This window comes from Triturus cristatus, chromosome 2_2 (assembly GCF_964204655.1).
Source record: "Triturus cristatus chromosome 2_2, aTriCri1.1, whole genome shotgun sequence".
In the NCBI taxonomy this organism is placed as follows: Eukaryota; Metazoa; Chordata; class Amphibia; order Caudata; family Salamandridae; genus Triturus; species Triturus cristatus.
In genome coordinates this window covers 799,668,707-799,681,639 of record NC_140582.1, presented here as the reverse complement: position 1 = coordinate 799,681,639, position 12,933 = coordinate 799,668,707, and the positions used below count along the sequence as shown (strand labels likewise).

The 12,933-nt window shown below is 47.3% G+C and overlaps 1 protein-coding gene across 1 annotated transcript in view; it reads right to left on the bottom strand.

Moving 5' to 3' along the window:
- CHIC2 (cysteine rich hydrophobic domain 2) overlaps positions 1 to 12,933 on the bottom strand; it is a 196,876-nt gene that overhangs the window by 113,477 nt on the left and 70,466 nt on the right. The window contains exon 2 of the mRNA XM_085642094.1: positions 9,008 to 9,062. Within this exon, the coding sequence (XP_085498220.1) occupies positions 9,008 to 9,062 (55 nt within the window). The remainder of the gene's footprint in view (positions 1 to 9,007; positions 9,063 to 12,933) is intronic.

Genomic DNA, 12,933 nt, shown 5'->3' with positions numbered 1-12,933 from the left:
CCTGCATGACGCCCGGCGAGGCACTGACCAAGTCCCCGACTGCAGGAGGCTGCCTTTTCACGCTGGCCGCGGGGCTTTGGGGCCACGACTAATCCTGATTGCCAAGTCAGCCCGCGATGTCTGGCGGAACCCAGCCCCTGTCCACCTGAGACCCAGGCCGGTGTTGAGCCCGCCTCCGATGCAGATTTCCTCACGGCGCCGATTTCCTCACGGCGCCCCAGCGCGGAGCCGGATGGTGCGCGGCTCGGCTGTGGGTTTTCCCCAAAGTGCGGACGATCGTGCTCTGAGGTTTACGGAAATCGGCGGTCCGCCCTGTCCCGAATGGACTAAAGGAACCGGGAGCGCACCGCAGGACGTCTCGGGCGAGACCTGCTGACTCGGGTCCCAGCGCGCCTGCCTGTAATGTATCCTTTGACTGCCCAGACCTAACGGACGGTGAGCAACACACTGTGAACATTTGGTGGCTGACTTTGTTATGCGCTGGCTTGGACACCTGAGAGAGCTTAAGCTGTGTGCACTTTTGAGATTGAGCCTGATTTGGAGGGCCATCTTGTCCCTTTTGTTTACTGGCCCGTCCATTTTGAATGCTCTTGCATTGCAGGATAGATCCTGTCCTCACCCTATTCATAGTAAGTGAAAAAGGACTGACCTAAGTTTTCACAACAATAGAAAGGGGACTGTACCTGAAGCCCCCCATACTTACAGAAAGAGGACTTCTGCAGCAGCCATCTTGATATGGGCATAGTTCTAACTTATTCTGCTGAAAGAGACCTGGTAAACCCCCCACCTTGGCATGGGCATATGATTAACAGCTCGGGCATTTGTTCTTTCGCTGCTCCTTTAAGATGGGGCATCTCGGCATGATAGCACATTCCCTAAGTTAACCCGGATGGTAGGGCAAAGCTACTGATCTATCCCACCACGCAAACCGACCGCTTGGGTTGTTGTCTCATCACTTTCCTCAGCATGGCAGAGCCCCACCTGACTTCCACGGGTGACCACTACTACACTATTACCTATCCTCCCAAGCTCTCCAAATCTGCCTCCAAAACCCTTAAGCACTCTATCCTGAAAAATCATCCCGAAACGCGGATATCTGACCATCGTCTCTGCGCTAACCAGGGCACCGTCATCAACGACCTCATCTTCCATTCCAGAAAACTGTCCCTCTGGTGCAATGCCTTCTCAAGCCTCCTCAAAGTACAAGAAACCAGGGTCATCCCACACGGAAAAAAACTCACAATCACTCCTTCTGCAAATCTGCGTGCAGACCATACCATCTCCTTATACAACAGCGGCACCATCCTGATTCAAGGGCCTCCCAAAAATCTCATCAAATTTGCAGACCTCTTCACCCTCCTTAAAATACATATTCACAACCCAGCTCAGTCCCCACTCCGGCCACTCCTCCCTGCACCCACTCCGCCTAGTATACCCTGCATCTTACCATCCACTCCTGACTTGGGGGTACCTGGCCCTGACAGTGGCCCTACCTTGGGGGGTCCCTGCCCTGCCTCCCTGTCACCCATGCCTGCCATCCACTATGCCCCATTACCTCCACATCCTGACCTCCCAGGAAACCCCTCGCCATCGAACACCGAAGCTCCCCCTAGGATCTCCCCTTCTCGGCTACCCAGCCACTCCATCTCACCTCCAGCATTCACCAGAAGCGTCCCCAAACCCTTAACCTCCGGCCACCGGCCCCCTGTAACCCCTGCTAGGGATTGCAATACCGAGCTGGAAACACCTCATTTGGCCCAAAACCCTGGTCGATTTAACCCCTCCGCCAGGCTGCTTTCTCATTCTGGCGAAATCGCTCCCACCCGCCTGGCCCCTTGCCCACAAGACCCCTCTTCACATAGGGACACGGACCATCCTAACCCCCTTCACTCTATCACAATAGCACACCAGCTTCCAGCCCTCAGCCCACCTAAACCCGCCTCGAGTCTACCGGAACATACCGTCAGAACGGTCCAGTGTCTCCCTATAGCTCACCTACCACCAGTCCTCAACCCGCCTGATCTCACCGCTAGGTCACCTGAACATACCATCAAAACTGCGCCCCGTCAACGGGCCGCAGGCCTTCCAGAACTCACCTCTCTTTATGATATTGATATTCTCCACCGCAGATCCTCAGAATTAACACTGAGCATCCACAAATCGATTCTGGACCTAAAGCACCTCCTTCACATCACTGAACTCACCTTCTCCAAACTATGGCTCTCACAGACTGAAACTCACATCCCCGTCACGAAGCCCCTCCTTCACCCTCTACCTCTATCCCAAAGACACCTACGCCCTCGCAAGCAACCCTGCCTCCTCTCTGAAGAGGAAATTCTTGCTCTCCTCTACACCTATAAACCCAATCCCTCAGAACTCTCGGAGGAAGAAGTAGCTGACCTCCTACGTAGCTACGACTCTGCCTTCATAGCCCCATGGCCATTAGACCCAGAGGGAGAACACCCTATCTGCACGGTTGCAACCAACCCTAACAGAGCTGCTACCCGCCGCGTCCGAGGGGTGGTAAATAGCAACCTAGCCATAGTTCCTACCTCTGCCGCTACGGTCGACACCCACTCCTACCCCTCCCTAGCCGGCCTCCTAATAAACTGCCGATCAGCTGTAAAGCATGCATCCGATGTCGCCGACCTCATCATGAAACACAAATCGGATCTTGCAATCCTGACTGAATCTTGGCTCAAGGATTCCTCATCACCCTACCTTGACCTCTTGGTCCCACCCAACAATAGCATTGTAAGGTTGGACAGACACTCAAAGAAAAAGGGGGGCGGCATTGCCTGTATCTACCGCTCCAACCTCCTTGTGACAGAACTGCCGGTGGACCCCACGGACTCTTGTGAATACCTCGCACTCGCCATCTCCAACAACACCTCGCAGCTGTGCAAATTGCAAATTTTTTACCACCCCCCCTGGCAAAAATGACTGCTTTACGGACCTCCTCATGGAAATACTCACTGCTAAGGTGTCCCCAAGCTCTAATGACCTTTTTCTTGGTGACTTTAACTTGCATTGGAACGACCCTAAAAATCCTCAGGTCAATGCAATCAGAGACCTCTTAGCCGATCTAGCCCTTACCCAAGCTTGCACCCTCCCCACTCACACGAAAGGTGCCACCCTCGACTGGATCATTGCTAAGAAATCAGCGGTCAAACTTATCTCCATTGATCCTTGTGATTGGTCTGACCACCACGCCATCACCTTCCTCCTGCCCAACACTCGCAAACCATGGGCCCCCCAACCTGCGATTCCCAAACGATGGGTCAGAGACACCAAGAACCTTGAGCACGAGAAACTGGCAGCCCGTTGTGAATCTGACCTCCCCCCCCCTCCACAGTGCACAACGGTCTCAAACCTGGCGGACCACTACTCTTCCACCATATCCGACATTCTTGATGACCTGGCACCGCTAAAACTAAAAAGAACACAGATCAAAGACAGAAACCCCTGGTTCAGTGGATCCCTCAACAAGGAGAGGAAATCCCTGCGACAGTCTGAACGAATCTGGAAAAAACACCCATCTGCGGCACATCTAAATCTCCTTCGCCAGGCCAGAAATGCCTACAACAAGAAAATACTCAACACAAAAAAAGAATTCTTCAGAACTGAACTGGAAAATGCGAAAAATAGGCCCCGCAAGCTGTTCAACCTGGTCAAACACCAATCCAACAAACTAGTGAAAATTGCCAAAGAAATACCGAAACCCTTAATATCAAGTGAGGAATTCTCTTCCTTCTTCTGTGAAAAATCTCGGCCCTAAGAAATGAGCTTAAATCTGCAACCCTCCACCAAAATCAAAATCAGCCAGATCCACCTTCTTTCTCTGTGTTGTCCACCCAAACCTCACCCAAAAACCTAGCACACTGGTCCAATTTTAATCTATACGACGATCAATCTGTCTCTAAAATTCTTGCCTCCCTTAAACCGAACAATCATTTTAACGATCCTCTCCCCTCTAACTGCCTAGCTGCCGCCTCCAAGGCCATCATCCCTTTCTGGACCTCAATAATCAACGCCTCCCTCCTACAGGGCTCAATTCCTGACTCGCTCAAGGCGGGTCAAGTTATCCCCATCCTAAAAAACCCTACGCTGGACCCTGCCTCCGCCGAGAACTATAGACCCATTTCCACCATCCCACTCCTTGCCAAAGTTCTGGAAAAATGTGTGCAACAGCAGCTAAGCCATCACATCAACAACTTTCACCTGCTCGATGACTTTCAATCAGGCTTCAGACCGGGACACAGCACAGAAACCACCCTCCTCCACATTGTTGACGACGCTCTCCAAGCCCTAGATCTAGGCAAAACCTGTCTCCTAATCCTTCTAGACCTCTCTTCCGCCTTTGATACGGTGAACCACGAAATTCTCCTTGAACGCCTCAAATCCAGGATGGGGCTGGAGGGCACCGTCCTTGAATGGTTTAGATCCTTCCTCCAAAACCGCTCACAAAGAGTCCTTATCAATGGCGATCTATCCGACCCATCTCCAGTTTCCGTGGGAGTCCCCCAAGGATCAACCCTATCCCCTACCCTTTTCAACCTTTATCTCGAACCTCTCACCGAGGTTCTGCGTGCCGCCAACATCTCATACCTTATGTACGCCGACGATACACAGGTCTACATTAAAATCTCTTCCCCCTAGGACATTCTCTCCCTAAACATGGCACTGAAGCTAACAGTCCATTGGCTCACTGCCAACCAGCTTAAACTCAACGCCAACAAAACCGAATTCCTTCTGATCTCCCCACCCAAACCTACTCCAGATATCCAGGAATGGATCAAGACAATCACGGCACTAAACTGCCCGCCTACCATTGTTGTCTCGGCAAAATCCCTGGGAATAACCCTTGACGGCAGCTTGAATATGCACAGCCATATAAACGCGATGGCCAAAACGGCTAGATTCCACCTGAGCTACCTAAGAAACCTAAAACCCTTCCTCGAGAGGTCCGACCTTAAAATGGCTACCCCGGCCCTTGTCATCTCCAGGCTTGAATATGGATGCTCTACTCTCGCAGGGCTACCCAAGAACTCTCTGGCCCCACTGAAAGCCTGCCTCAACTCCGCTGCCAGACTCATAACGGGCTCAAAAAAATTTGACCACATCTCTCCCCACCTCAAAGCTCTGAACTGGCTGCCCCTGGAGGCCAGAATACAATTTAAACTGGCTTGCATAACTCACAAAGCTCTATACGCGAACTCACCGACTTTTCTAGCACAAAAACTCGTGATATCCGGACAGGCCAGAAATTCCCGATCTGCCAAAAACCTGCTGTTGCAGCCAGCAAAATTCCGGAAGAAAAAAACCTACAATCGAGCCTTCTCTGGAGCCGCTCCAAGAATCTGGAACTCTCTCCCACCCTCCGTTAGAAGATTCCCGTCCTTGGCACACTTTAAGAGGGAGACCAAAACGTTCTTAATGGGAAAATACCTCATCTAGCGAACTCCTTACAATCAGACTTGCCGCTTGTGCCCTATAACTGCCTGCTCAAACTTGTTATCCCATTTGTAGCATCAACTGCAGCTAGGATGCACCTCGTGGATTGGAAACTATGTATTGTATTGTTACTCTGCATACTTTAATTTTTCTCCCTCAGGTAGCTTGAACTTGAAATTGAATCTCCCCCTGTATCCCTTTCTCTCCCAGTGTGATCCCTCCCGTCCCTACGTCTTACTCCCCCCTCAATCCTGTAAAGCGCTCTGATACCCTCACGGGTCTGGTTCGCGCTATATAAAACTGTCAAATAAATAAATAAATAACAAAAGATACCTCCTCAGAAAGAGGGCAAGATGAGCAATTAATATTCTCTAATGGAGAAGTTTTCAAATCATTTGCATTTTTTTAATCCAGGTAAAGTCCACGATCAGTAAAGGGGAGGAGATTATCAGCCTTCAAATCCTCGTCCTCTGTATGGCTGTCCTTATCAGGCATGACAAGAGCATTGAGTTTAAACCCCAAAATTTCTTTCATCAGGGCAAATCTCAGTGCTCTGGAAAGAGGCTTCGCCAACAGCTCGTCATCACAACATACATTTTCTTCGCTTTTGCACTAAATGAATGTTAGCCAACTTTCAGGGTTTTGAAGAAGAGGATTTTCATTCCTATGGCACTTTGCATTTTTTTTGTGGGAAAATATTTTGGAAGGCCATTCCCTGTAAGGAGAACTGCCTGAAGGAGAAGGGACAGTTCAGTGAATCACTTCTAGCCTTGGCAATAAAATCTCTTACCCAATAGAGTTTGAGTGTATTAAAGAACACAAGTGACATGCAGACAAGTTGTGTTTGTATTCAAGACACCACATGCAGGGGTCAGGTAAAACCAAATAAGACATCTTCCGCGGCATCAGAGAAAGGGTTTAAACCCGGAAATGATAGGAAGGAATATTTGACTTCACTGCTGTAAAAAAACTGGAGGACATTTGAGACCACAGACATAAGCTCTAGACCAGCCTCGATGAGTCATCGAAAATCAGGAACTGAAACCAGCCTCCCGGCTGGAACTTAAGATACACCATGATTGTCACATCTGATAGAGGCAAAGTCATGGCTGAGGCCAAATGACGCCACCTAGTGGTGCTGGAGAACTACTGCTGGGGAAGAAGATACCAGATCCAGCCTGACCTTTGACAGTCAAATGAATGAATGAAAAGGCATTTATTGAGCGCATGGCTACCCTCGAGCATCCCAGCGCTTTGCAGCAACCCTTTGAGCCGGTAGGGGACTTAAGGGATCAGGAAAGTCTTTAGAAGCTTACGAAACACAAGATAGTTTGATTCACAATGAATCAACAGTGGCAAGTTATTCTAGAGTCCAGGTAAGGAACCTGGGGCAAATGCATCTATTATAACAAGATATAAATGTGAGTAAGCATAGTAAAGTGGAAAAGAAACAATGACATGGGTCAAAACAAATTACCATGAAACTGTAAGTACTATAAATAAGAGGCATTCCAAGTGCGGTTTTGGTTACATTTGGAATTGGCCAGCATAGTGTCAAACTTATATTTACATAACCTTTATAAAAATACATTTGGAAAAGGGACTACATTTGAGGAACAGGCTCAACCAACAAATTTGTCTTTACTTCCTCATGGTATGTTTGGCACCACCATGGGAATCACTACTGAATTCATGAACACAAAATATCTCCACAAGTAGATACCAGACACTTTACGCAAGTGAAAAATGGCTTGTTTTTCTTAGCATTTTTTCTATACTTCTATGCAGGGGCCTATCTAGCGTGATGGCGGTTATAAAAACACGTTGGCAAATCTAATGTCTGGTGTACAACATTATCATCACCACCCCATCTTATGATGACATCGCTGATGCAAGTGCAGCACCTTGTGGTGCTGAGCGCTGGAGTGTGAATCTGATACCTCTCTGTCACACACCACCATATCTCATGTGACTGCTCCTGCCGCTGTACGTTCTTGGTGTTTCTGGCAAGAACAGCAGCAAAGAGGATGTAGGACCGCACACTGTGATGGGCCCACTCACCCAGCCCCTTCTCAGGAGCTGAGAGACTGCGAGCACATGCTATAGCTCATTCTAAGCGATATCTCACAGGGACTACTTTTTAGGCCAGTCTCCAATGTAAAATGTGAAGGGGCAAAATGTATACATTTGTGAAAGGCCACTGGTAGGCCCAAATTATTTATGAAACTTCACTAGCAATTATTCCAATGCAACCAATGGTTGACCCGGAGCTCTTCTCATTATATTGTTGGCATTGTGTTGACATTAGCTCTGGCACACCATTAAAGCTGGAGCAGAAGGAATACAAGTAACTTGTACGCATCAGTTTTGGGGCCCTTATGCGTATACACAGACAATGAACAGAATGGCAAATTCATTACAATAAGTTATGTGAGAAATCTCAACATGAGAGAAAGATATAGCATTTTTTTCAGATATTTCAGCCAAATGATTTTTCAGTGGTGCTTGACCCACTTGGGTTTCAGGTTACTAGGCAGTAATGCTTTGTAAAAATATAAACTGATTTCTAGGTGCTGTTTGCAAATTCCTGCAATGGGAAGAGCTGTAGGGAGAGTTATGCAATGGGGTTTCCCTTTACAGAATAATAGAGAATATAATTCAATAAGTTCTGCACTGACAAGATGTGGCCATTTCTACATGTTAGGGCCATAACTGAAAAATAACTGATTGAATTTCATAATGTTCTTTGTTTTTCCAAGATGGTCTCTAAATGCTCCTATGGCATCAAGTTTAGGAAGAGCTTTTTCAGAAATAGGGGAAAAGCTACATACATTGACGCTTAGGGCATGCATTTTACTAAACCTGTGCGCAAGTGTAACAGCTATTAAAATTAGTGTTACAAAGACACCTTGGGCATGGGTTCAAATGGGATGCAAAACTGCTCATTCTTACACAATTTCTAAAAACAAAACAGCACTGAAAATTAGGAGACTAGCACTTCTGTTTTTGTCAACAATCAATTAAGCAAGGGTATACACAGGTGTATATAGATGGGTACAGACATGAAAAAAACAATAATTTAAAAAAATGAAAGGCCATTATTCCCTTCAGTTAAAGAGTTCTGGAATCGGGCTCGTGAGTGGAGATACACAATAAACATCAGTAAATGTCCCATATTAGAAAATTATATTTCTGAAATATATTTGAAATTCCAAACATCCATCCTGGAATTTTCCAATACCTTGAGAGTGGTTATTTAATTATGCTATTTAGGAAAAACATTTACAGGACTCCGGTTCCCATTTTATAAAAAGATAAGGGAAAATAAATCAAAAATCAAGGTCAAACAAACCAGTATCCTGATATACTATAAGGAGTACAGAAGCAATTTATACTTCAATTTGCAATTTCCATTTTGTAGACTGCAGAAAGTGAGACTATGCAAAGAACAAGTGTATTTTACTTGTGTGACTCATATGATGAATTCTTGAATAATACACATAACCCACAAGCTAAATTATTTTAGGATTCTGATGACCTCAGTGCCACTCACCTTTCCAGTTAATGAAGATGGAAATTCTGCTTCAAATTTGTTGCTTAGTCCAAACCTAAAGAAAACAAACGCATGATTAAAATATGTATTGCTATCCAACTGTTCTAATAAAGGGAGCTTTTCTATTTTTAATGTATACATTCATCAGTTTTGGTTTACAGTTTAAGCTTAAATGGCAACGGATGAGTAGCAGAAAGAATTCTTACTTCTCATAAAGTGCTAGTAAATTGTGATACCCTTAGGGCAAGCATGGGGATAACAGTTCACTGTATTAGCACAATCGGTGCAAACTCACTGAACACTTTCAAAAGCAGGCATCTCTCATTTTAGCTTACCATCATGTAAACTCACTGCGAATTGCAACTACATGAGCAACTCCACTCTCACTTGATTCACATACTCAAAACACAACACATCATATGTAGGTAATAGGAGATATTATACCCGTCAAAACACTGACCTTCGGGGCAGAATGAGAAGTCTCTTGGGAGAGGTAAGAGGTATTAACACAACCAACCGTGTTAATTTTCATGGGACTATTTGAGGCCAACAATACCGTCAGAGGAACTCTAGTCTACAAACAACCGCCATCTCCGAACTCATCGCCTCCCTGGCAATAGGCCCCAAGCTTTACATCCTCCAATTCCACCTCGACAACCCCACTGACACCAACTCCGCAAACCTCCTGAAAAGTATGAGCAATATCAGACTCAGGCGACTGGTCATTAGTCCCACACACATCTTTACAGTCGGAGACGGACTCAAATTCAGCCACACACCGAACCCACCTGGAAAGACCACAGCATCGTTCACTTCTCCACCGCAGGCTCAGCACAACCCACTCCCACATCACCCCGCCCGCTGCAGATGAACAAAATAACGAGACCCAATGGACAGCTGCCCTCAACACAACCAGACCCCACACCATCAGCAACCTGCAGCTAGACGTCCAAAACTTTTCCAACTGGATCTCCAACTCCACCAACACAATTGCACACATGGAAATGCCAAAGTTCATCCCCGAGCTCCGCGCCTTCAAACATGAGTGTAAACGACTGGCGAGACAGTGGCGTGCAGGCAGGAACCCCTTAGACCTATCCGCCTTCAAGCCTGCCCTCCGCAAATACACCACCGCCTCAAGGAAGCCAAATAGGACGCACTCACCTACTACATTAAAGCTAGGACTTATCACACAGAAGAAATCTTCAGTGTCTTCAAAGAATTCTATTGCCTATCTGACACAGAGACCACTATTTGACCTTTACAAGCCCTCTGCCACTGCCTGGCAATCTACTTCCAAAACAAGATAACAGCCATCTACAGCAACTTCGACACGCAGCCAACCGACCTCAGCCACCTACTGACACACAAAGACAACTTCCACAGTCACGTCATCAACTGGACACTGGTCACCATGTAAATCACCAGAGCAATCATGACCTCCATCCACTCTAGAGCAACGACTGACCCCTGCTCCTACCACGCCTTCAACCTGTGACAGAAGGAAATCAGCAGGACATCACCGACATCCTCAACACATCCATCACCACGGCCACCTTCCCCGACGCCAGGAAACACGAAGGAGGTGAAAACCTCTCCTGAAGAAGTCAAGTGCAGAACCCAGCGAGCTCAAGAACTACCACCCTATTTTGCTCACTAACCACCTGGAAGGTAACAACCTACTCAATGACACCTAATCTGGCTTCCACTCCAACCACAGCACCGAGATCGCCCTAACAGCTGCAACCAACATCAGATCCATCCTTGACCCTGGCGAGACAGCAGCCCTAATCTTCCTCAACCTCTCAGTGGCCTTCAACACTATCCCATCACACCCTCATCAACAGACTCCACCACATCGGCATCAGAGGAAACGCCCTCATGTGGATCACCTTCTTCCTCACAGGACACACAAAACATCCGCCCACCGCCCTTCACATCCGAAACAAAGAGCATCATCTGCAGAGCCACACAAGGATCCTCCCTCATCCCGCTCCTCATCAAAGCCTACATGACTCAATTTGCCAGCATCGCCTGCACCCACGGACTCATCAACATCTCACATACGCTGATGACATCCAACTCATGATCATCTCGCTCTCTCTCACAGAAGACACCACCACCACCAAACTCAACTTCCAGAAACGTCATGACCAACGTCGCCGACTGGATAAGATCCAATTGTCTGAAGCTGAAGAGTGACAAGATGGAATTGCTCATCTTCAGGAAGAATACCTCCTCATTGATGACACATGGTGGCCCACTGCACTCGGACTCTCATCTACCCCCACTAACTACGCCCTCAACCTCGCCATCATCCTGGAAAGCTATCTCTCCATGAAGCGCCAGGTCATGCAGTAGCCGCCTCCTGCTACCACACCACCCTCATGTTTTGCAAGATTTTCTGGTGGATCCCCGTCATTACCAGGAAAACAGTAACCCAAACCCTCGCCACCAGCCAATTGGACTACAGAAACAATCTAAGCCAGAACAACCTCCCATCTCCTCAAATGACTACAGACTATACAGAACGCCTCAGCCAGACTGATCCTCAACCTCCCCAAACAGACCATCATCTCCCCCCACCTCAGAAGCCTCGACCGGCTCCCCATCCACAAGAGATGCCAGTTCAAAATGCTGACCCACGCCTTCAAGGCTCTTCACAACATTGGACCCACTTGAATTAACCAGCACCTGCCCTTCCACCAGCTGACCAGACAACTCCAATCCGACTTCCTCGCACACCTCCCCTGCATTTGGCGAAGCCGCAACAGAGGTCATTCTTTCTCCTTTCTCACCGCCAAGCCCTGGAACGACCTCCCACTCGACCTCCATACCTCCTCCTCACTAGCAGACCAGACCACAGGAAGGAACTCAAGACCTGGCTCTTCAAATAAGGCTCTCCACTCCTCAGTGCCAGGATATACCCTGGGGTGATAAGTTGTACTTTATAACAAAGGATTGACTGATTGAGTCACGGAGATCTAGGGACAGTGTGGCTTCAGCCATAGCATCCCATACTTTCTTCCATTACCTATGCCTCATCAAACACAAATACACAAGTAAGATAGATAGCCCCTCAGCAATCATCTTAACCCATCATCTTCCTTAAGCGATACTTATGGCTGGCGACATCAAAGGCTTTTTTTTGCCGTTTCTACAATATCACTCCCTTTAGGGGGATGTTTATGCAGAACTAATGACATTGATGACCAACAACCAATGTAGATTATCCCGCAATGTAGACTTATTTGGGTGGTGAGGGCAGCTTTAGGCTTCAGTGGGCGGTGTCTGGGATGGATAAAAGGGTATCCTCCCTGGTGTTCCCTACTCACCCTCATGCCCAGCAGTACTGCACTAAAAGTTATAGAGAGGCACTGTTACGGCCACTGCAGTGTTTCCTGTGCTGCGCTCTTTTTCTGCTCTCAACATACCTTTACATGATCAACTGTTCGTTGCAAGGGCTATTTTGGCACAGAACTAGAATTCCTTTTAGGATGCAGACATATCTGTAGGAATTACTTACATGGCCAAACATATGAGGGGGGTGTCCATGGTCTGCTGCTGTACTTTGTGTATGTTGGATATGTTAAAGAAGTAGAAAATGCACAATGCCATTTTGAACAGTTCCATCATTACGGATGCTGCATTTGTTATAAATGTTTCAAACACACTAGCTGTCACAGCTTTGGAACACAGGAAGTGTGTTGAAGATGGGCCGGTGTTTTGGAGTTGTGACCTTTTTTCTTTTTCTACAGGGCAAAGTGAAATCTGTAATTAAGCCTACTGAGATGGTCCCTGTTCTGGCTGTAATCCTCAGATAGTGATGGTCTTGTATTCCATTTTGAGTTTGCTTGGATGGCGGTCATCCTCTTTTGTTTCATACTTGCCTTATCGCCTTATGGAGAGCCACAATTTTCTCCCTT